At 34.1% G+C, this 26,211-nt stretch overlaps 2 protein-coding genes across 5 annotated transcripts; one reads left to right on the top strand and one right to left on the bottom strand.

Annotated features, from left to right (window-relative positions):
- The first annotated feature begins 9,646 nt into the window (after positions 1-9,646).
- LOC115978956 (erlin-2-B-like) lies at positions 9,647-16,757 on the top strand. The gene is made up of 13 exons (XM_031100888.1): positions 9,647-9,781; positions 12,385-12,505; positions 12,593-12,660; positions 12,742-12,801; positions 12,906-13,064; positions 13,491-13,637; positions 14,011-14,225; positions 14,314-14,422; positions 14,503-15,007; positions 15,130-15,206; positions 15,310-15,346; positions 15,728-15,811; positions 16,210-16,757. Exons 1-9 carry the CDS (start codon positions 9,662-9,664, stop codon positions 14,593-14,595), a joined length of 1,092 nt encoding a protein of 363 aa, XP_030956748.1. The 5' UTR covers positions 9,647-9,661; the 3' UTR covers positions 14,596-15,007; positions 15,130-15,206; positions 15,310-15,346; positions 15,728-15,811; positions 16,210-16,757.
- A 1,903-nt stretch (positions 16,758-18,660) lies between these two features.
- On the bottom strand, positions 18,661-24,003 carry LOC115978952 (uncharacterized hydrolase YugF-like). 4 transcript variants are annotated; one of them, XM_031100882.1, is made up of 10 exons: positions 23,696-24,003; positions 22,768-22,862; positions 22,592-22,689; positions 22,365-22,414; positions 21,904-21,999; positions 21,719-21,808; positions 20,374-20,466; positions 20,144-20,239; positions 19,183-19,248; positions 18,661-19,077 (listed from the first exon to the last, which is right to left on the bottom strand). In XM_031100882.1, the coding sequence occupies exons 1-10, from the start codon at positions 23,891-23,893 to the stop codon at positions 18,922-18,924; spliced, it is 1,038 nt and encodes a 345-aa protein (XP_030956742.1). In that variant the 5' UTR covers positions 23,894-24,003; the 3' UTR covers positions 18,661-18,921. The 4 variants fall into 4 exon arrangements, with proteins under 4 accessions (XP_030956742.1, XP_030956743.1, XP_030956744.1 ...); XM_031100883.1 differs by having other exon boundaries at positions 20,431-20,466; XM_031100884.1 differs by lacking the exon at positions 20,374-20,466.
- Positions 24,004-26,211: the final 2,208 nt, after the last annotated feature.

The following is a 26,211-nucleotide window of genomic DNA, read 5'->3' as shown; positions in this document are numbered from 1 at the left end:
TTATACAATCCAAATGTTAGATTTTTAAAATATATAGTCATGTTAATATTTTTAGTGGGGATTGTAGTCTACAACTAAGTTTGTATTATAATATTATATGTTACAGCTATCCTTTGAGCTTACATTAGGGTTATGGGAGCGTGATCGCGTGCTTTGTCATTTGAATTATTCTTTAAAAAAATTTATAGACAAAGTTTAGATACAAACTTGATTATAGCCAATAACTATAATTCTACTAAAATTATTTTTATTGAATATGAATTTTGACAAATTCATAATTAGATAACATTTTTTTTCTTATATTAATCATGGTTGCAAAATTTCTAAAAGATCAAAGATTGATAACATAATGTTATCAATAAATGTTTAAATTTCAAATTTTTGTAGTCTAAATTTATGCTTAAAAAATAAGTTTATGGATGGAATAGTAAATAACATCTAATTGGCATAAAATTTGACATGTGTGTTAAGAATATATATACAATCCCTTCATATATTGGCCCTTAATTGTTTATAATTTTATTATAATAGAACATTATACACTAGGATTCCATCATGTTATTTGTCCTTGTACAAAAGGTTAGGGGATAAATGTTGTCATGTAGTAATTGTTGGATATATTTCAACAATTTATTTTTGTGATAAAGCAAAAGGAACAATACACATATCTAAGAATAAGCAATAACACAAATAAATGTGATAGACAAAAAACAATAAATAGATACTGTACATATATATATATATATATATATATATGAAGAAATCTACAAATAATTAAAAACTCACAGACCAAATGCGTGAAAAATGAATGATTCAGATCAAGTCTTGTGTTTGACACAATCTACTTAAAGCAAATTTCACCCATCACACAATCACTGTGATGCTTTGAGACTCATGGACGTCTGCCTCCCAGGATAAAATGATCTACAACATGAAAACGAAGCACACAAGGTTGTGCTCTGCAAACTACTTAATTTCTCTTTCTCTCTCTTTGACACAAAATGAAATGCACAAAAAAATTCTCACCGGGAGAGTTTTCTAAAAAAGTAGTTTTTATGAATGAGGGACTATGAAGAATTATACATTACTGACCAGATACTCTGTTTTAGTAATTACTGCTGTGCACAGACTAATTGACTTAAAAATTAAAATAATAAAATATTATTATTTGGATAAGTAGGCCCAGTCCACATATGCCAAAAGCCTAACCCAATATCCAACTCATGAGCATATAAACTCATATATTATCTCTTTCATTTCCTATGTGGGACTCAGGATTTTTACCACTTTTAATATCATTTTCAAGTGAACATAGAAAACATCAATTTCTTATTCACTCCATGCTATTTTTCCAACAACCCCCCACATGAATAGAAATTGATAATCACAATGCAAATGATGATGCAGACACACAGAGAGTAGAAGAAAAGTTATTGTATCGGGAGAAGTAGGTTGTGGCTTTGAACTTTCCTTTGTGAAAGACTATCAGATATACTAGCTAATCAGTGAACTTGATGTCTTGAATTGTTCAACCGTTTGTGTATACCAAGATAATAGAATTCACACAGCTCCTTTTCGTTCTTATAGTTGTGTTTAATTCAGCCCTGAACATATCCTAGTAAATTCATGAAGTGCTTTAGAGAATTCAGCCTTAAAATTCTCATGGAAGCGGCCCACTTCACACTCATATAGGTGACTCTTATTAAGAGTATCCTGCTATACCCCACTTGAATTTTCAAGATATAAGAATCATTAAAAGCAAAGTTTACCCTGAACATCGCTTATGAGCATCACTATTTCATCATAGGAATGGTTGGGAGATGTAATCTCCATAGTGATAAAAATTAGTCTCCACAATTTTGTTGTCCCTTTGAAAACCTAGATCTTGGGATCTCCAGTCAACTAGGTGGGGTTACCGTCATGGAAACTTTAGGTCATAGGCTTTAACCCCATTCCCCTCGATGAAAAGTTTACTTGCTCTCCACTCAAACAACTAATTATGGATCCGTTTTATAATTTGGAATCACTTCCATTTGAGAGCAATTGCCTCATGGTATTATGTCTCCAACAAATATGTTGAGACCTACCATAACTCTATGCCCTACCAATTTATACAAATAGGAGGCACAAGTATCCAACAATGCATGTCTGTTTAGATTTATTGACTTCCCAAAAATACATATGCTCTTTGCATAAGGTGTTCTCACTAGACTGTTGTCACATTTCTTATGTGATCGAGACAAGATAAGTCCATTAGATGTATTAGAAATTTTCATTTCTTCTATCACATCTACAAGACTTATATGAGTATATCCCACAACAACATAACCTCTTGTGATATATTTCACATCACACACTAGTTGCTTTAATTCTAAACTCATTTGACATCATCTTATTGTCAAATTTCTCATGTCATTGGATTGGAACTTGCTTCAATCTATACACAGATTTAACAAGTTTAAGCACTTTGCTTCCTTGTACAAGAATCATAAACCCCTTTGGTTCATTGTGTATTAAGAAAACTCACATCTTCCTTTTATTTGTAGCCTTCTAAAACAAGTCTCGCATTGTAATAGTCAATAATTCCATCAACTCTCAAATTCCCAAGTGGTAGATCTACCAACTACTATGCATAGATTTCAAAGATGGATTTAATGCACTATTGACAATCTCTTTTCCAAGAAGGCACCTCAAAATATCACTTCCTTGAAACTTTAAGTTCATCTTCTAACATTTAAATTAGAAAATTTGGACCAAACGAACATGACATTTGTCCTTTTACTATACTTAGGCTCAACCTCTCTTCTATCAACTCTTGATCATGAGAGATACTAAACATAGACTCAAACTTTCTTTTAAGAAAGTTTAACACTTGAAATATATTCTAATTAATTTTCACGCAAATAAGAATAATAGATTCATAAATTAGAGAAGCACTACGCACTACTATTATGACCATTACCAATGAAAACACAATCAATGGTTCTTTATCCTTTAAGAATAGGAATCACCACCTTCATCAAATACCCCCACATTTAAAGAATTTATAGAAAGGCGGTCACTCTTTCCATAATTGACAAGGTGCCTTTGTGGTTTTCTTTTAAGGCATTTCAATGAAAAAATAAAGTGGAATAATAGCTTCCCCCCACAAGTTCTATGGTAATCAAGAACTTATTGCATTCATTGAATTATTTCTCAACTTCATTCTTATAATGAATGGACATCTCTAATGTCTCATCCTTGCTTACTTAATAAGCACTCATAGCAGACTCTTGTGTATTCCAATTTTTTTACAACTCAAGTATGTCAACTAAGGCATGTAACATATATTTCATTCAAATAAATATTACAAAACATATATTGGGATTAAACACATTAATATTCAATCAAGTTCACACATGCCCAAAAAAAAAAAAAAAATATATATATATATATATATATATATACATACATGTATGTAATAAAATAAGACTATATGTGTTTAAATACAATAATCATGTGTCCTCCATAGTCCATACCAATACAAATAATTGTTCCTTAAACTTTATAAATAAATAACACCTCTGGCTAAGGGGTGAACTGTACACTCTCTAACTCAGAGTGAAACCCCATAATTATAGCCCCATGAGTTTGCAATTGGTCTCAATCTTGGGCTTATATCCACACATTTGAAATTATTAATAATAGCTCTCATAATGCTATTTTAATTATCAAATAGAGGATCACTTGATGAATTAGTAAAGCCTAACCAAAAACTAAAAAATGGCAACCACGACCAAAATTGAATGCATTTAAATGGATTCAAAAATTTTTGCCTCCATTAAAATTCCAAATTTCCTTTATTCATCTAGCCCATACACCATTGCACATATAAAACCGAGGACATGTTACTAGCATTAATGACATGTTTAATTGCCATTTACATCTACCCTTGATATCAAATAAATACCATATTACCATATATATCAATATATGTATTACTTTACTCATAGATAGATTACATGCCATGAACTTTTTTTTTTTTTTTTTGAGAAGAAACAACCCCCTTGGGTTAAATTTATTAATGCATCCTCAAAATGTCAAGTTGATAAACATCAAAAATATCTGGAGGAACAGCCTCCATCCAGACAAGAAAAGGATCTCTAATAGCCCGTCTAGCAAGCTTGTGGGCAACACAATTCCCTTCCCTATGAATATACTTGACTGAAATGAAAGAAAAACTAGAAAACAAGAACTTAATATCCTTCAGTACATGACCCAAATAGGAGCAGTCCATATAGTCACCAAGAATAGCCTTGATAACTGTCTCAGAGTCACCTTCCAAGATCAACCTGTCAAACCCAAGTTCCTTAGCAAAAACCAGAGCCCGACGAGCCGCTAACACTTCCACCATCTCCACCGAAGCAGGTGATGGAATTTGTTGTGATAAAGCAGCCATAACCAATCCATGCTCATCTCGGATTATCACCCGGCGCCAGCTAGTCCATCTTGGGAAAAGATAGCACCGTCGAAGTTCGCCTTCACACATGGTGCAGAGGGAGGCCTCCATTTTACTGCACGGGCTGTTCTTGGAATCACAGCATGGATGGGGCGGAGTTGCTGGAATTCCTGAAGCGCACAAGTGGCCTTATGAGCAACCTGGCAGACCGGTACAGTAGACTCTCCCACACGAGCTCTGTTTCGGCGCTGCCATATTTCTGCTACGATCATTGCAAACAGATCCAATGACGGTTTTTCCGCTGCTGCACGTTCCAGAACTTCCAGAAAATTGGAGCAAGATCCCGTGTCTGTCACAAGCTTCTCAAAATTCACCTTCCACACATCCTTTAGAATCGGGCAGGACCAGAGAGCATGCTGCGTGTCCTCCGACTGCACCTTACATTCTGGGCATAACGCATCGGTAAGAACTCTTCGCCGGACCAAATTCACTCGTGTAGGAAGGGCATCTCTCCCAGCTCGCCAAACCAGAGACTTTACACGATTTGGCACGTTCAAGCGCCAAATGGTCTTCCAAACCGGAGCTGCAGTCCCAGTATGCGTCGTACCATGCATCTCTGTTTCATCAAGCTCCATTAAACGGTGATAACCAGACTTTACCGAAAACTTTCCATCACGGGAAAACGGCCAAAAGGGAAGATCGTTCTGAGCAAACAAACTCAGTGGGATAGCCTTAATGGTGGCTGCCTCCTCTGGTAAGAATACTCTGTCAATCTCATCCACATTCCAACTCCTTTCTTCATGGTTAATTAGGCTATAAACCAAGGCATTTTCATGGCTTTCAGGGGCAGGGGAAACCACCTTACCATGTTGAGACCCAGGCAGCCAAGAATCATGAAAAATGCGCACTTGTGCACCATCTCCAATTCTCCATTTCAATCCCCCCTTAATGAGCTCTCTACCCTTCAAAATGCTTTTCCATGCAAAAGAGCCTTTAGTGTCTTTAGCATCAAAAATAGATCCATGAGGGAAATATTTTGATTTAAAGAACCTGAAAAAAAGGGAATCTTGTGGGGACAACGTGGTACAAGAAGACGTATTCATTGGGTGAAATGGCGCACTTTGTGTAGGTCAAAAGCCTCTGGAGGTATGGGGTTTAGGGAACTCAGAAATTTTAATGACATGCCATGAACTAGTGCTATTACAATCTTGCACAGAAATCAATGGTCAGACATTAACTAAATTACAATCTGCCCAAAAATCCAATGCTTCCTCTTGCGGGCCATTACAAACATGGTAAATAAATCTTACACAGAAGAACGAATCCGGTTTGTAATATTACAATCAACCAAAAGCAACTATAATTGTTAAATAATTATAATTCAATCGGCTAAACTCCAAAAGAAGAACATATACCAGATTGAAACTTAAATAAATCAAATCTGGTTCTTTGAAGCATAAAAATAACGTTAGGCATACAATATAATGATTACATATAATGTATAATATTGCTTTCACAAAACATTAAATGCCCAGAAATAACGAAGGCACACAAATTAAAACAATCAGATTTATACGTTACACAATACGAACACACTAGCAACAGAGTAAATAATACCCAGCCAAGCTAATGAGACAAAAAGCCTGAATATTATATAATATAATCAAGAGATTCAAAACCACCAACACTGTCAAGCATGAAATCAACTTTATCTAATGCTTATAATAATATCAAAAACACTAAACCAATGAAGCTATACAAATATCTACAGTCAACCCACAGAAACAAAAATAGACAAACAATAAAAACGGTCAAACCGACACCAAAACGTCATTGAAGACAAAGACCAATAACTTTATAGAAAAACAAAGAAGATAGATATTCACGATAAGATAAACACAAACCCCTCAAGTGGGTTTGCCCACATTGCCCAGGTGTATGTATCTCAATGGGTTTAAAGCCTTCACATAACATTGCCGACTTTTGTATGTTGTGAGTTGTGGAGTATTAAATTCGGGTTCCCACTCCTCTATGTGTGTTTTAGTAAGGTGTCTTTCTCAAAAAAAAAAAAAAAAAAAGAAAAAAGAAAGAAAAAGATAAACACAAACCCAGTTTTGCACAGGAATACAAACAATTGCCAATTTAGCGTTTTTTCAACAAACTCAAAAATCCCTTTCACCGTAAATCACAAAAATAAATTAAAATATATAAACTCTGCTTTAAGATTGTTAAATATATTTCAACAATTTACTTCTATGATAAAACAAAAGGAACAATACATAAATCTAAGAATAAGCAATAACACAAATACAAATAAATGTGATAGATAAAAAACAATAAATAGATACTACATATATGAAGAAATCTGCAAATAATTAAAAACTCACATACCAAATGCGTGAAGGATAAATAATTCAGATCAAGTCTTGTGTTTGACACAATCTCCTTAAAACAGATTTCGCTCCTAACACAATTACTGTGGTGCTTTGAGACTCATGGACGTCTACCTCCTAGGATAAAATGATCTACAGAACGAAAATGAAGCACACAAGGTCTTGCCCTGCGAATTAATCAATGTCTCTTTCTCTCTCTTTAACACAAAATGAAATGCACAAAAAATATTATCACCGGGAGAGTTTTCTAAAAAAATGGTTTTTATGAATGAGGGACTATGAAAAATTATACGTTATTGACCAGACACTTGTTTCAGTAATTAACACTCTGTTTCAGTAATTACTGTTGTGCACAGACTAACTGACTCAAAAATTAAAATAATAAAATATTATTATTTGGACAAGTAGGCCCAGTCCACATATGCTAAAAGCCCAACCTAATGTTCAACTCATGAGCATATAAATTCATATATTATCTCTTTCCTTTCCTATGTGGGACGTAGGATTTTTACCACTTTTAATATCATCTTCAAGTGAACATAGAAAACATAAATTTCTTATTCACTCCATGCTATTTTTTCAACGGTGATTAGTGAAGTTGAGTCATGAATGTAGGAAGCAAAACAGGTATTTTTAATTATCTATTTGTTGAAGAAATAATTAAATGTTTTGAAAAGAAATTATTAATCATGAAATGGAGTTTAAATTAGAGTGCCTTTGCCAAGATTTTTTTTTTTTCTCTCTTTTGCCTTTTGTTTTGGATTAATATTGTTATTTTTTTCAAATAATCTAACCTTAACATTTTTACAATAAATTAGCTTCAAATTTTTGTTACACATTTAACATAAATATTGATGATGCTCGGAAAATTAGTAAGCTGGATGTTTCAGACTTGAATGATTTGGAGGGCCTGAAAAAGAAGAAAAGCAATGATTAGAGGAGACTAAGGTTGATTGGCCACAAATCCTCCGATGATGAAGTTAGTTCCTTTCTTCCTAAAATAATGAATTCCAAACTTTTGGGAGTTGTCTTTTTTTAGGAAGTCAGAACATACCTTTCATTGTCGGAGATAAGTGTTTATATAGGTTTAGGGAAACGGTTATTTATCTGATAACTTCCCCTAAAATTAAGGAGCTCGGAAAACTCGGTGGTAACTTCCATAACCGCTATGGAAGTTACATCGCTCGGTCTTGTTTTCCATAACCGCTATTGGGAATGATTTGTAGTAATGAACTTGATTTTTATTTGTGTTCCGTGATAAGAACATGGAGGTCATCCAAAGCATATAGAGAGATGCTTTGGGGTGTATGGAGGTTGTCCAAACAACTTCTTGGATGGACGACTTTTTCTGGATGAGCATTTTACATGAGGTTGTTTTTCCATTCTAGTCTTGGACGACCCTCATGGACGAGTTTGGAGTTAAAATTTATAGTAAACCATTAATAGTATATAACTTTTCAAAGAAAAAAAAGTAGTATGTATATATATATATATATCAAAGAAATTGGTGTCCCTTCCATAAAAAAGAAAAAGAAAAGAAAAGTGGAGTCTTAGCGTTTTTTGATCCAAGAGACATTCTTAATACCCTGAACCAATAATGTGCAATTAGGGATGGCAATTGAGCAAGGCAGGGTGAAAGGATGGGGTCTTTGCCCTTGTCCTACAGAGTTTTGTCTTGCCTTATTTTTACCTCGTCCTGCATGATGGGAAAAATTTTATTACCCCATCTCCACTCCTTGGGGCTCCGCGAAACCCCGGCCCACCCTGTAAAATTTTACTTCTTGTTATTTTGCCCCACAACAATTACAATTTTTTTAATAAAACATATTTCATTAATAAAAATATACTTGAAATTACAACTAAATTTATCTTATTAAATCAAAATAATTTTTAGCAAAAATTTAATAATATTATCCAAGTGTTTAACAAGACAATATCAGAATAAAAACAAAAAATCATAGTATAACACATAACAAAATAGAGGTAAAGAGTCATGTTGTGTTTACGAAAGAAATATGTATTTTTAAGGTGGTTATGGAAGGGGATTGTTTGAGGGTGGTGCAGGCCTTGAAAGCAAAGGAGAGGTGTAACACTCTGTATGGGAATATAATTGAAGACGCGTGCAATCAAAGTCTATCCTTACAGTTTTGTCAATTTCAGCATGTTTGTCGAGATGGTAATAAGTTGGCACATGCTCTAACTAGGAGAGCGGTTTCATCCGCAGATTATGATATATGGGTAGAAAATCTACCTAGTGAGTTAGAGGTTGTATTCCAATCTGATTTACCTTAATAATATTGACTTATCGTTTTTTCAAAAAAAAAGGTTAATATTAATATGTTTGTTTAAATAATAGAGTTTGAGGGTATGAAAAATTTACAATTATAACCCTTGTCAATGCAGGGCGGAGCGGAAATAAGCTTAGACTTTTTAAACTCACTCTATCCCACCACCTTCATAGAACGGAAAAACGTGCATAAAATAAAGTAGGGAAGGACATGTCAAGCAAAGTGGGGGCAAAATTACCATCTCTATGGGCAATATATTGAATCTAAATTCTAAAACCTCCGAGTGCACGTTTGGTCTAACCGACTAACTAATAAGCGCATCACCCGGATGGTGACGTAAAGGTAAGGCATCGTGTCACTCACGAGTCCGTTGCCTCTAACATAAGAAAGAAGATATGCCTTCCTGACAAAGCACAAAGCACCAAATTCCTTTTGGCACTCTCCTCGGGTAGATAGAAAAACGGAAGTTGCGTGAGGCCTTTCATCATACTGACTGACTGACAGACACTGCGATAGCCAATCACAAGTAACCAACCGCCATTATGGATACACATCAACCAAGACCCGTAACTCCACAGCCTCCTCACAGCGGCGGCGGCAGCGGCGGCGGTTTTTCTGCGATTCTCACAGTCTTCCTATCCTTCATCGCAATCTTCGCCGTGGTATTATATATCAAACTATAAATATCAACTCTTAACACAATATATCAATATTCCTCCGCCGCCGCTTAATTTGTTCTTCATCGCCATCTTCAGTATTAGCGCATTCTCTCATTGATTTCAATAGCGTTTGCTTTAGCATCTGATCGCTCATATTATCTGTTTTATTATGTGTTTGAGATTTACTTCTCTATGATCCTTATTTCAGTCTTCATTTATCTTGATTACCGCATTTTCTTTAATTCTGCAATACGCATTATCGTTTTGTGTGATTTGTGGTTCTGTTTCAATGTCGATTCGTTTTCTCCAGTAATCACATTAGGCAGTGTTTGGTTAATTTCAATGTTCGTCCGAATTTTAATAATAAATATATTATCTATAATGAATCAAATTGCTGGAGCACTTTGTGCTTTTTAGTCTGCTTTAATTGATTCGTTGTAAAATATGACTTGCTAGCAAAGCATGCCTGCTTCTTGTTTAATAATTGAGTTGATGCTTCATCATGTATACTTCTAAGTGAAGAAACATATATGCTCCAAAATCTCTGACTGTGTACATGTCAGACCAATAATTATTTTAATGCATAAGACAAAAAGGGATCTACATGCTGTGAGAGTGTAGATACATATATTCGATTCATAAGATACCTTTTTGTTTTGGACGCATGTCAAATACGGACATGGCAAGAAAACTCCTAAATTGGTGTTAGGAGGAAAAAAAAAAAATTTGATTTTAGATATGTTTTTAAAGATTTTGATATGTTCTTAGCTTCTTAGATTAATTTCCATCTTAGTTTAAATAATAATTATAGGGAAGTGCACCGGGAGTATTGTGTGATTGTAGAATACCTATTAAGTTAGGAAAAAATTTATAAGATCACTATACTACTAGTTAAGCTCTGTGGTATCGAATGTTGGTCTATTAATAAGCAACATCATAAAATAAGTGTAGCTGAAGTGAGAATGTTAAGATGGATAAGTGGAAATACATGGAGAGATAGGATTTAAAATGAGGAAATTTGCTTAAAGATAGGGGTAGCCCCTATTGATGAAATATGAGGAAGAGTCGTTTGAGATGGTATGATCATATCTGGAGAAGAGCAATTAATGCTCCGGTAAGAAAGTGAGTTGATCTAAGTTGAGGGAACAAAAAAAAAAGTAGAAGGAGACCCAAAATAACATTAGTAGAAATAATAAAAAAATGGATTATTAATTAAGGAAATAACAGAGAGTATGAATTCATATAGAATAGAATGGAGGAAAATCTGTAGCCAACCCCAAAAATTTGGGATTAAGGCTGGTTGTTGTTGTTAGTTTAAATCATAGTTCAATGAATCTTTTATCATTTTTCATAAAATCTGTGTCGCTATTGCTATTTATAATCAATGTCTTGGCATTGTAAATTTCTTAAATAACATTTCAGGATTTGTAATATGTGATTTATAACTCATCAAACTGTTTTGGTATAAAAATGTGACTCAAGATTATTTCTAGTATTTGTTGCCCTTTATGGTGATGGTAGTAGTTGTTCTGTGTGGACTTGCATTGTTGCAAGTCAGGTTCAACATGCATCAATATTCTCATTGAAAGATTACTACAGAGGTGCATCATAGTGAATAATAGCCTATAGCTTCTAGTAGAAATGCTTCAACGGTGTTTCATTACACATAAAAATGCTCTATCCCAATCATAGTCTTCCACTTTATGCTCCACTAACTGCAATATGTCACACATCAGATTTTTTTTTTTTTTTTCCCCATTTTAAAAGTGGATTACTTTATAAGAAGAAAAAGGGACATGTGGTTGATTACGAATGGTGGAGTATAAAATAGAACATAGTAAGAGTAAGATAGAGGACTTTTATTCTGTCCGTTTCACCTTGCATTACAAACTGTGGTTCTAATGCCTATTGTCCTTTAATTATTAACATTTTTTTGAAAAAAATTTAAAAGGAATTTACATTGTGGCATTGAGTATGCACTAGGGATATAGAGTTATTTCTAAATTACTCTATTTGTAATTGTGTTGCCTGAATGTTTTTGGGGATGTTTGCAAACCACAAAGCTGGTTTAGTTTGATACAAGCTGAACCAAAAAGGAGAGTAGTTCTAGTGAAGTTGTTTTATTCATCCAGTTTGTCTAGATTCAAAACCAGTTTTAGTTAACATACAGCTTATGAAAATGTCAAATTTGCATGCATGTGAAAACACCAAAATTTAAAATTTTGATTTGGAGGGCATGTTTTTGAAAGAACCACTTTGAAGATATGGGAATGTATTTAGTTCCCACTTTGAATTAGTCTTTTGATCAAAACTGTTACCAAACTAAAAACAATCAAAACTTGTCATGTTCTTCTTGGCAGGCTGGCCTGGTTTTGTGATTTGCTACACTCCTTTACTTATTAGTAATTGCAGCTGCCAGGGAGGCATACCTGAAAAGAGAAAATAGTGGATTAATATTTTTTTTTATGGAGTGACTATATGGTTTTCTTATTAAATGCTAGTTTGTTTAAAATTTTAGATTTATTTTGAATCTCAGTCACTGGAATAAGTGTTCATATCATTTTATTTGAGTTTGAAAATATCTGACATGAATATAAATTTTACAGATAGTGATTCCTTCATCATCAACTTTTAGGAATGGTTTTTCCATTTTGCACCAAGTCCCAGAAGGCTATGTTGGGGTTTACTGGAGAGGAGGCGCCCTTCTAAAGATGATTACAGATCCAGGTTTGACTATGGTCCTTTCTTTATGATTTTCATTCAGTAGTTGCTTTCCTAGAACTTTTGAAATTTTTGCATGCACTTAATTTTCAGGTTTTCATCTGAAGCTGCCTTTTATAACCCATTATGAGCCTGTTCAAGTAACCCTTCAGACAGATCAAGTAAAATTCGATGCTATGAAAATTGAGGAATTTCATCTTGTCAGTCTAATGCTCAAATCTTTCCTGTGAGTATAATTTCAGGTGAGGGATATTCCTTGTGGTACAAAAGGAGGTGTCATGATCAACTTTGAGAAGATAGAGGTACAGCTACTAGCAGATGTTGCTCTTTATCAACATTATGATTTACAAGTGGTCTAAAGTTTGAAATGCTCAGCTTCTATGCACTGATTATAATGCCTTTTCAGGTTGTTAACCGGCTTCACAAGGACTATGTGCATGACACTCTGCTGAACTATGGGGTGAAGTATGACGATACATGGATATATGACAAAATTCATCACGAGATCAATCAGTTTTGCAGCTCTCACTCTCTTCAGCAAGTCTACATTGATGTTTTTGATCAAGTATGGATGCTAAAGAAAACATACCCTTTAAAGCCATAAATGAAAATATTTTGGGAGCTTCCAATTTAGCTTTACAGTATAATAAGTCTTCCAAGTGCTGTTTAAAGTAGTGTGCATTTCTTCTTCTGCTTTAGTAGTTTAATCTGACAGATTGTTTAAGCATATTGAAATCTTAACTTAAAAGTTGAACAATTTGATCCCTCCTCAAGAAAATCCCAGCAATTAGTGCTGTGTTGACTTCCAAGGATTATTTATCTTCGGGAATCTATGTTAATGTTAAGTTGCCAGCATCATTAAGAAGTTCCTTATAACTATACTTCATATAGTTGTGTAACATCATGGCACCATGTGTTAGCGTAGGGTTAATCAAATCCTTTTCTATTTATTTATTTCATGTTATATTGACAAAGCATTTAACTCTCACAGATTGATGAAAAGATGAAAGATGCTCTCCAGGGTGACTGCACACGTTATGCTCCAGGTATTGAAATCATTAGTGTTCGCATTACGAAGCCAAAAATCCCGGAAAGCATAAGACGCAATTTTGAACAGATGGAAGAGGAACGCACTAAGGTTCAGTTTCTTTTTCCTGAAAATGAGAGAATGTCCTTTTACTTTCTTTTATTTTCCTCTGTTAGTAAAGCAAAGCAAATAGACACACACACACTTGCACACAATATGATTCTTGATATGCAGATTCTTTCTGAATTAAATGTGCTTTTAATATATGTTTATTATTTCAAATTATGGCTGAACATTGAGTTTACCCTTTCAAATTAGCCTTGGTCCTTTGAGCTTTTTTCACTTATATCTAAACTTTGTACATGCATGTGTTTGCACCCACACCCAGTCAATGAAAAACATATTGGATAATTTATTATATAGTAAGCCTTTGAAGTTAATAGAGTGTATCATTCTATGTTTTATGTTGATGTTACTTTGTTAGGTCTTAATTGCTATTGAGAAACAGAGAGTGGTTGAGAAAGAGGCAGAGACAAATAAGAAAATGGCTATCAGTGAAGCTGAAAAGGTTGCAAATGTGAGCAAGATCCTTATGGAACAGAAGTTGATGGAAAAGGATAGTGTCAGGAAGCAGCAAGAAATTGAGAACCAGATATACATGGCTCGGCAAAAAAGTTTGGCCGATGCTGATTTCTACCGGTGAAAGCTTCATACACTTTTTAGTTTAAAAGATATGAATATGGTATTATAGAAATGACTAATAATATTGCTCTATCTACATTTCTAGTTTACTGAAGGAAGCTGAAGCAAACAAGTTGAAGCTGACACCGCAATTTCTTGAGCTTAAATTCATCGAGGCCATAGCTGATAATACAAAAATTTTTTTTGGGGAAAAGGTCTGTCCCTCTCTCTTGTGTGTATGTGTGTGTGTGTGGGTGGGTGTGTGGCCATAGCTGATAATAGTTCTTTCTTGCAGATACCTAATATGTTTTTGGATCAGAGGCTGCTTGGTAACTTCCTGCAACAGTTATCTAGGGATGTGTCTGAAGAGGAGAAATCAATAGCTTAATTTTTTTAATCCTTCATTTCTTTTTTTGATCTGTCATTTCTATCAACATATTGTAATACCTAGGTGATATAGAAAGTAAATGTTGGTTGAGGCTTTCAGAAGGTGTTTCATTTAACAGCTTTATAGTTTTTTTTTTTTGGGAAGGGAATGTAAATGTTGGTTGAGGCTTTCAGAAGGTTATTTTTGTAATAAAGCAATTAAGGTTTCTTGCACCAATTAGAATTAGGGTTTAGTTTTGCCTGCAAGTTATTGTAATCCTTATGGAGATAGTTGAAAATTTGGATGAATGAAAAAAAAGTAGCCTTTTTCTTTCTTTGTTTTGGTGTTGACTCCAAACATTTGTAGGTGCTGACTTTACTGGTTTTCCTCGTTTGGTGCTGACTCCAAGCCAGACCTAGGTGCTAACTCCAAGGTAATATCCCTTTGTTTTCCTTCTCTTTCTTTTTTTTTTTTTTTTTTTTTTTTTTTTAAATTTTACGGTTCAATTGTTCTGGTTGTTCTGCATCAAATTTACTGTGACTATGTTGTGAACAGCTATTTCCAAAAAACGGGTCAGATTGAAGGAAGCTGTGATTTCTCAGGCACTGCCACTGTCGGTCAAACTGCCCCTAGTAAGTCTCTTTGGGCTTGGACACTCATTCACCAGCAGTTTTTGTGAACTAAATATTTTACTAATTTCAAATTTTTCTTTTTTGGATGATTGATTTATAGCAGTAGCTTCTTCTAGTTGTGTTTATCCAGCAAGCCCCAGGTATATTTTCTTAGTTCTTACTTCAAATAATAAATCTTTGTCATTTTGATTGTACATTTTGGTTTATTTTTTCATGAAAGGAAAAATTTTCAGTTATTATTTTCAAATGAAAAACTCTCACTTCTGTGGAGTGAATCTGGTTTAAAATTTGTGGAAAATTTTGTGTTTGTTTATGTAGGGACTTAATTCCCATGCCCAAAGAGCTTTGTTTTTTTTTTTTTTGGATAAGTGCGCAAAGATCATTTTTATTTCTTTTGGTTATAGATTTTTCATACTGATGAATTCTGCTTGTGAAAAGCCTACTTCCCTGCTCTTTGTTCTGTGATATTTAGCTACTATTAGACTAACTTTTTCAAGGTGGATTAAATGATTTCTGGACAGTGATTCAGAAAAGTGATCTAGCACAGCTTCATATCTTCACATTGTTATCATTACAATCCTGAGCCTGCTTCTTAATTACAGCTGGTGAGCTTTCATGATGTAGATATTTCACAATTTCTTTTGTCCTCTTCCTCCTCAGATCTTAGCTTCACTTCTATTTTCTGCATGATATATGCTAAATGATAGAATATTTTGAGTGTCATATATAATTGTTAGATGATTGAGTATCATACATATTTTCTTAACTTCACCATGTTGTGTTTCACTTATTAAGGAGAAGTTAAGGCCCAATCGCAACGAAAAGTGTCAAAATAATAGTTAGATAATTAAATTTCATACTTTCCTAAGGGCTTAAGCTTGCAGGACAAATTGCTTGTGTTTTGGTAGTATGAATGGTTTGTTTGTTTTTTAATTATTTTAAATCTGATCACAATTGAGTATGGTTTTGAGGTTAATATACATTGTTGTTTTTCTTGGTTCAGCCAAACAGTAACAACCACAACTACAACTCCAACCACAACACCTACAACTCCAACCACAGGCACCACGACTCCTTTAGTATTCGGCTCAGGAATCAGCTCCACAGGAAGTGGCAATACTGGCATCAATGACTCAAGTGCTACTCTACCTCTCATCACTAGAGGCACTATCCTGTTCTTTTCTCTGGGCCTGACCCTTTGGTCAGTGTTGCGGTGGGCCTGATAATACTACACCTAGTTCAAAAAAGATGTGTGGACAAGATGTGACCGTGATAGAGCCTAGGCTTGTAATTTGGAATCATCTAGAGGCAATTCTCACTAAGGAATTTATTTTATTTTATTTTTTCTGTTGTCTTCCTCCTATGCGAAAAAAAACAGAGCTGGGCTGTTGCTGATGAATTTGATTCCTTTTTGAGTAGTGATATGACTGCTATTAGGGTAGAAGAACCTGATCTCTTCTTTTTAGATTTTTCCTTTTTGTATATCTAGAGAGAGGCAGTATTTTTTCAATTTAATGGAATTTCACTACCCCACCTACTTATATTAGTTAATTACTTTTAGCCAACTAAAAATCATTGTTTTCTTTATCTTGGTGCTTGATTTGAGCATGCTTTTGTTGCTACAAGCAACACAAAGCCACAAAACCTCTGTTGGTCCCCAACAGATTAATCACAAATCACATGCATTCTTTTCTGTCAAATGTGTTCTTTAATGATATTGTGTCATGTATATTCTATTTTGTTTACCATCAGAGTCAAGGAGAAGGAAAAGGAACCTTTATTGTGGAGGGATCCATTGATATAGCTAGAATAATGTGATTTGAACACGTTTCTTGTTGATCTTTTTGACAAATTTCACTCATCAGACAGAAAAAGGAGGACACGCTTCTTTTTATTTCTTTTATTTTTTTGGTAAAAAAACAGGACGCACTACCCATCTCCCATGACGTTTTCATTTGTACCAATCTAGGTGCACTTTTGATGAAAGGCAAAATACTTGGCAGCTTATTTTGATATTTGTTTTCTTTATACACAAGTTTAAAGAGAGGGAGAAAAGAGGCGTGGCATGTCTATGTCGGAAACCTGGAGGTCCGAAAAAGATGAAAAATACTAAGACCACAATTTTTGTCACAATTTGCTTATTTTGATACTTGGCAGCTTATTTTGATATTTGTTTTCTTTATGTAAAAGTTAAAGAGAGGGAGAAAAGAGGCGTGGCAAAAATTATGCTTCTAACATCACCGGAAAAAGATTTAACCTTTTGAGTCATTAATTCATTAATTCATGGTTGGGCCCAACAAGTGTCAAACCCTTGTTGGAATAATTGTTTTTGACATGCAAGGCCATATATATCTGGTTTATAAAAAAGCAATCGATCATATGCTTTGGCTTAACAGTGTTGGAACTTGAGAGAGACTCGTGAACTACCAACCAAATCAAATGATTTACAACTCAGTGACCTCACAAGTTCTAAAATGAAAAATCTATGATAATACAATAGACTCACTCGGTTGCATGATAATGAGTAGTGGGACCTTTAATGGCTAATGGTAACATTTTTTAATTTGGCTAAAAAGCGTAAAATTCATATTTTCCCCTCTAATTTGGGCAGTGTTGTTAAAGTATCAAAACTTGTAATTAATCCTCTAAACTTAAAATGACTTCCCATAATCCAGGGAATCATGGCAGCCAACCACTGGGTGAGATGATATGTCAGTTAATGGTAGAGCATGAATCCTTCACATACAGAAAGCATTGCATTCATATTCATCTGCTCATAAAAGGAAAAGAAGAGTATTTGTATGTGTTTTGGTCTATTTGTTCATGTGAAATGTCAAAATCTTGTTCAACAAGAGTTGTAGTCCCAAGCTTCATCATCAGCATATCTTGCAAGACATGTTGCCAAAACATCAAGTATAACACACATTCAAACACTGGTAGATGTTTTAATACAATCTTTGCCATTCCTTCCAATGAAAATGATTCCTGGCCAGTTGTAGCCCCAGGAATTTGAAAGGCCCTACTTTTATATAAAACCTGCGGTGTCATGTACATAAAGGCTCATAATAGTGTCTTTCAAGTTTCAATTCCAACAATTTTAGGATCAGCTTAAACAGACTACTAATCAAAGTTTCCACACAAAGTGTAAATTAGTTTTTTGAAAAAACTCTTTACAAGATAAGGTTATTATGCTAACATTTCTCATCGAAACTAAAACTTTGATTACTAAAACAGGATACACAACAATGATAACGGGAGTCCTTTGAGTCTTGAAAAGCACTAAACCATTTACATACTGAAGTATGCAGGAATGTGCTTCTATCCAACTTCCTCATCAATTTGTAGAAAGAAGCAAGAAATTTACAATAGGATGCAGATTCCATTTTGGTAAGAAACAATAGGATGCAAATATAGGAAATTAAGACTAGTCCCTAAAATCAAAGCAACTCCGGAATGAGTATTTGAAGCATCACATGGATGTGAAATTGATGATAATATTTTTCTACGCAGGATGTAGTTAATAAGTTATATGTTTAATTCAGTTTTAATGCATACAAATAAAATGACTGGCAGCATCTATGTCTATTACGAATAAGTTTCTTGCCTAACAAATAATATAAAAGATGGCTTGTCACCTTCAAGCAAAAATGGAATGCAAATTGTGACAGATTTTTTACATTTACAAAAATTCTCTTGAATTAGTTGAAAGTGGACTTCAATATTGGGAAACACATTCAATCTCTTTATAGCAATCTTCTTGAACAAAATCCACAATCAATTTGGCAACTGAGTTGGGCCTTTCGACATGAGGAAGATGACCACAATCTGGTATTTGACGTATAGTTGCATTTGGCAGTTCACAATGCAGTCTCTGCATAATGTTTTTAGCAAATCTGTTATTCCAACTGAATCCTTAGCATGTTTTCCATTACTTATCAGTTGCATTCTATGCTTTAATTCCATAAAACAAACTAACCACTGCAAGCTTGTTACTAATGATCTGGTCATCCTCACCCCATATGATAAGTGTCTTTTGCTTTACCTGGTAAATAAAATTGAAAACAGCATTTTCAGAGAGTAAAATTTTGTGGCGATCAATTGAGATATGAAATTATCATTAAAAGGGGGCAGAGGGGTGGGGGTGAAGAGGTAAAAACACGAACACAACTTAGTATATGCCAATAAACCTTCTTCTGGAACTAAAGGCAGATTCATTCCCACACAAAATTTAACGAACACTTCCATCAGAATCCTCTCTCTCTCTCTCTCTCATACACAAATAGTACAACTATAATTAACCTTGTTATGGATAATTCTATTTAACAACTTTGAGCTCAAAATAGCAACTCCAATGATATGTGAGGAAGACAAGCAACTTGTAGTAAATTTCATGCTTAGATCTACCAAACTTATGCATGGACACCTGCCACATGTTCTTACACCAGCAAGAGAGGGGGGGGGGGGTTGGAAATTTCCTCTAATAAAAATGATTATTATTGTTATTTAAAAAAAAATTCTCAAAGATCTTAAGGATCCAGAAAAGAGATTGGGAACAGCAGCACAAATTAACAAGCAAGATAAAAAACCAAGGCAGTTGCATCTGCCAATTAAATTTCCCACGTTGGAGATCATTTAGAAGTTGCTGCAGGGCTTTATTGACCATCTTTTGAGGCACCAGAAAGTTAAAAGATCATGCAATAAGAGAAATGAAATGCCTGAAAATGAATGAAGGATCTATGAGCTCTTGAACATCAAATGTTCTCCTTCACATGCACCATAGTACATAGATATCTGTTATGTGCAAACTTAAGTTTCCCCTTCTCTAAGCATTGTTTCCACTCCATTTGTTTTATAACAAGGGTCCTCTTTTGTATATACAGGACAAAACAACACAATAACATTTGTTGATTTAAATGGCAACGCTATTCGGGATATACCTGCTGTATTTGTGCACTAACATTATATCCCCCACTAATCATAAAATCCACAGTTGCATCTTCCCACCAAGGATATAGACAATGCAAGCGGCCCACCTAGATACGATAACAGGAAAAAAAATATCATTAGATCCAAAATCACTAATGCAGCACCCCATATTTTTAAAGATATTATGATACAGTAAAACTAATGACATAACAACTAGAACTTTTTCTGAGTATACACTCACATTAGTCCAATCTAAGCTAGTACCAAATGAGCTGCCAGTAAAGGCCAAAACATTTACATATAAGCGCAGCGGGATGCTCTTCAATAAATAAACCTGATCCAACAAGAGTGCCCACAGTCATTGTTAATTAATGTATAATACAACCTCCCCCACCCTCCAAAAAAAGGGTTAGGCATAACTAAAGAAGGCTTATTTTGCTTTGCTTTTAAATTTTAACGTCTAACTTCTTTTTTAAGACAATTATGGTCATATTATCTACTTTGCATTTGTATCAGCAACATACTAGAATCCATTATTGCAAAGTACTTAGTCATAATAGGTGCTGTTAAAGAAGAAAATACAATCAACAGTTTTTATAATGTTAGGTGATGAATAAAAGGATAGCATACCAAAACCAGAACATATCATCCACATTAGTTGATCTTTGATGTTTAATGGTTGATTCTGAGCCACTTTCACATTTAATTAAAATTGTTAGAATTACAGATTGTACGAGGTGAACCATGAATACAAAATCCAAAATGCAAGGTGCTGAGGCAATTGTAAGGCTTGCTCCTCCTCTATCACATTTTTGTAGGCAAGTCCAAAAAGCAAGAGGCAACAGTTGTATATTTGGTTGGAAAACCTCTAAATATCCTTGAATTGAAGGTAACAACTCACTACATATATTATCCACTATCAACTCTTGTAAACCTGGTGGATCTCAGAAACTAGAAAGTTTCAATTTTTGGTAATTTTCCTTCAGGTAAATTAATAAAAATAGCATGATGTGAAGCTTATATCTGATCAAAATTATTTGAGAGTTCTCCTGTTTCTGAAGCCTCTCATAGAAAATCTTGAAGCATTACTGTGTATCGACATTTGAGAATCAAGTATAAAAGCTTTATATATGATGAAAAAATGAGTCCATATTAACATCTAAACACAAGCATCATAATCAATGATTAACTAAAGGGATCATGGGTGGCTAAGCACTCACGCAGAGGGTGTTGAGTTGGATAGTGGCAATTTGAGGGAAAGTATTCAGGTGGTTTGTATAAAGAATAATATAATTCATTTGAAGAAGAAGAAGCCATGACCTCACCTCCAGCTTATTCCTATAAGGAGGAGAGATGCCATTTGAGCAGTGCATGTGTACTTAACAATAAAAGTAATAAATTGATTGAAGATATCAAAAACAGAAAGGAAACCTCTAAATAAAACAATATTAACATAAGTTAAGGCTCAGGCAATGAGCAAAAAAAAACATGACTTTCATGACGTGATGGCCTTAAATAAATTTTGATAGCAGAAATAATTTAAAATTGTTAGTAGTCTGGACTTATAGTTTTATGGAAAGACTCACCCCAGCATATGCTGCAATTCTGGGTAAACTTGCTAGATTTCCTGTGCCTTCTGCATACACACTTGCATCGATTAAAACCAGCTTTTCAACCTGAAAAAGGTGAACTAGAAACAATGATGTTTCATAGAATGTTAGAGGGTTGATCGAGGTTCATAATCATAAGTTCAATTATTCAATATACTCACGGCTTCTGGATGGTTAGCTACAAAGTCAATTGCAACAGCAGCACCGAGGCTTGGTCCAACCAATATCATTGGCCTTTTGATGTGTGATTTCCAAAGCTATTGTTGAGATGAGACAAGTCCATTTAAGGATAAAACAGTATGTATGTGAACAAGGTGCTATCATTATGTACTGGAGATAGGTTCTTTTGCCAATGATATGCCCACAAAACTCAAACACGCAATTGACTGTCAATTTTATTTAAACTAATAAAAAAAAAAATATTGACTCAAAGCTTCATAACAATGCCAGAAAAACTTAGCCATATCACTTATAAAGGACATGCAAATAAGCTGTCAAAGTGTCATATGTATGTTTTAGGCTTCCTATTATATTTAAAGCTTCCATCACAATACAAATTTGGTGAAAAAATATCCTTCATATACACAAGAATAAAAGACATCCATGAACCAATAAGAAGTACCTGATAAAAGTGTTCACGCTTAGATGCCACGTTACATGGTGGAAGCCTTTCTGACACGTGAAACAAGAAACAAAGCATTTTTTCTTAAAAAAGAGTAAACACGCAACAACAACAAAGCTTTAGTCCGAGAAAGGATATGCCTAGCATGTCTAGAGCCCAAGTAAATGCTAATTTGCTAATAGGCCAAAAAACACATATATACACACACACAAGCAGATAAAACAAACCTATATCAGAGAAACCCCAACCAAGTATGTCCACAGCCCAAGTCTCTAAACCAGCCTCCTCAAGCAACGGATACGTGTACCTCCATTCTAAACAGGAGCTGAATAATAAGATCTAGCAGTGAACTCCATAGACAAATTAAGCAAATGACATCTTTCAAAACAGCAATGCTAAAGACCTGTCAAAACCATGGAGAAGAACCACTGGACTTGTCTTGCTCTGTATTAATGGCCTCACACAACTACTCATGATACTATTATCCGAGAAGCCGACCTGCAATTTTTGGCAGGCACATTGTATTAAAAAGGATATATGCAGTCACAAATAGGAAATATTATATCTTGGGAGTCAAGTAGGCTCAAGTAGAAACTACGGGCAGTACGTTACAAATGAAGAAAAATCCTCCGTCCTGCTAAGAGTGTTCCACTTTATACTCTACCAACTAGAGTATGACATGAGTCAGATATATTTTTTTAACTTTATACTTCAATTAATTTATAAAGAAAAACCAAGAGAAGTGGTAGGTTGCAATTAGTAGAGTATAAAATGGAACACCTACGTTGGGACAAAGGATGTTTATTCATTATGTATTGTTATTCCACCTAATGCATAATGTATAACTAATAGAATATATATATATATATATACACTGTACTTCTAGAGTTAAGTTGTTAACATACCTTAAGATTAGATGGACAATAAGTCTCCTAAAAGTAAGTAAATGCATGAATAGTTTTGGGAAAAAGGGGAATGCAAGGCTTGGCCGATGTTAAAATAATAGTTAAATGGTTAAATATTCTCTTAATTCCATGCATCCCATCTATTTTGTTAGTTCTCTATTCTATTTTGGAATGTTTCAAATGAATGCACCCAATAATGGGTAGTATGAAGAAGGACGAATTTACACATAATATTGATAATTTTCCTAACTTATCTTTTAGCTTATTTGAAGATAAATGTTATGTCTACAAAGTTTTCAAAACATTTTCACAACAAATAATAAGGGGCAGCGGCAGGTTGTTACATGATGTTATCGGTGGACAAAAAAAGTAATTTCAACGATACAAAATTCTAAGGGCAAATAAGAAGAGTGAGAGTTTACGTACAGGTACAGGAAGTCTGTCAATCCTCGTGGCGAGCTTACGAGCGAAAGTGTCTTTGATATTCTCCACTTGTTTTGGGAGAAACGAAGGGAACGACAACTCAGCGTAACACACTGTCCCACCACTGCGTTTCTTCGCCATCGCCATTGTAATTGTTGCTGCTGATGGTGCTGCTGCGAAGCTCGCTGTGAGGGCCACCATGTTTTCGTTTCCTCACCCGCCAGGGAAGTTAGCATTACCCAGCCGACTTCACGAACTCCAACTCCAACGCACTCTGCTCTCTTCTTCTCTATCTGTATAGATAAAATATGCGGCGGTGGAGTGCTTCTAAAAAAAATTAAAAAAAAAAAAAAAATCTAAATGTGGCGAGGTATTGGGCCAGCCGAACAGGCCCAGAAACACTGAGAGGCCTCTTAACTCTTAAGAAGATCTATGTGTCCAAGTTTGATTTTTGTTTTTGTTTAATATCTCTTTACCTATTGATTGTTTAATGATATATTATGTATATGATGCATGTAACCACATTTCTCAATGAATCGGCTTGTGGGGTCCAACCCATGTGGGCTGATGGTGATATGAGGTAATTATTAAGTATTTTTTAAGTATAGTGATGTGATACTTTCTTCTTTCACATTTTTAATAGATTTCACTAGATTCTCAAAAAAAAAAAAAGATTTCACTAATTAAATTCATGGTAGAATTCATTATAAATATAAGAAGATAAAATACCACAACTTGTATCATTTTCCAATTATATGTATCAAATAGATAGTATCATCTTTCCATGGTTACTAGTCGTGTAAGTTAGCATACTCATAGTAATTTTTGTGATAACAGATATTATGCTAATAATAATGCCAAAGGTGTAAGTTTCCACAATTTGTTAATATGGTAAATTTGTAATTAAAATAACATTACTTTTACATGTATCTATCACTAACACTACTATACTAGGGGAGGGGGAAATGGGGGTTAGAATCACTAATAAGGGCATCACAAAAGATGTCTTTATCACTGAACTTTCAATTGAATCCTAACATGTCAGTTTTGTTGAGGATTTCATTTAATAGCAACATCATCTTTTTATATACTATTCACAATTTGTCATATTAGTAAGTTGCAACAATAACAATATCACTTCTATACTTAAGCCAAAACCCTTGTTGAGATAGACCCGTAAATGCAGACAACAATCAAAACACAAGCATTACTGATCTGAGTATTCAACCACTGCCACTCAAATGATCATCCCATCCATGTTTATGTTCTTATGTATTATCGGTAATATATATATATATATATATATATTTTTTTTTTCTATAACGTAGATCATTTAATAGGCTAAGAATCTCCTATATGATTGACAATTGAGTGGAGAATGAATGAGTTTACTGATGAAACAACCTATAGACAAATGTCCTTGTAGTACAAATAGATGCTAAAAATACAAAAGAATAATAATAATAAATTTTTTTTTTTGACCATTTACAAGACTTGTTTGGCACTTGTTCATTACAAAAGTCAGCCCACCATGTATAGTTGTTCTTTTACTGTTTATAAAGGGGTCAAATACTTATTTACACTAGAAAAATAAGGGTATCATCTCAAATTGATATTATTTACCATCAAATATACCAAATTTGCAATAGTAAGAAAGAAATTGTGCAATTTTGTGTGAACTAATTTTATTGTAGATGTTATTTTTCTTTCCCCAAATAATTGAGTTTTTTTTTTTTTTTTTAAGGAAATGATAATGGTTCAGATTTGGAAGAAATCAAGTTCTTCCATCCCAAATCCTTTAACTATTTTACATACAAAACCCTATTAAATTCTAGGAATTGCCTTATAAACTCATCCCATTTATATTTAAAAATGCCAAACCAAAGCTTGCCTATTCCTCTTAGAAATTAAATTTTGTAAAGATGTGATGTAAAACCCATGTTTTATCTCTCCAATCCCAACATGTCATATCATCTTATTATATATTTTAGAATAAGTACAATTACACTCAATCCAACCAAATTGGGAATTTATTAAGATGCTATTAGGTATGGTAAGATATATTGAATTTTAAGTAAAATGCTAATGTGGCAATCATTATTGGAATGTGTAAAATATAAATTTTCTACCCCATCCTTACTAAATTTAGAGTCATTATCTTACCATGTGTTTGTTCAAATGTCTATTGAATCTTGTTAATGGAATTGGAGGGGCTCAAATTGAGTAAGCCCATAGTTGGGGCTTAGGCCATTTTTCCTAAGTTTGGGCTTCTGGACCATATAATCAAGAGGGACAACTGTAGGCATACCAAAAGGCAAAAACATTGAATTCAAGGCATAAAAAAATTTAAAAAAAAAAAAGAAAAAAAAAAAGAAAAAAGACTCTTGCTTTAGAAAAAGCCAGTTATTCCCTTTGGCCAAATTACACAGTCCTCCCCCTAAAAAACCGATAGGTTACTTTGAAGATTTCCCACATAAACTTCCATTGATTTTAGTCATTTTACCATTTGAGAGCATCTT

This window comes from Quercus lobata, chromosome 3, assembly GCF_001633185.2.
Source record: "Quercus lobata isolate SW786 chromosome 3, ValleyOak3.0 Primary Assembly, whole genome shotgun sequence".
NCBI classification, from domain to species: domain Eukaryota; kingdom Viridiplantae; phylum Streptophyta; class Magnoliopsida; order Fagales; family Fagaceae; genus Quercus; species Quercus lobata.
The sequence above is the reverse complement of the archived record's forward strand: the minus strand, read 5'-3'. Positions and strand labels throughout refer to the sequence as shown.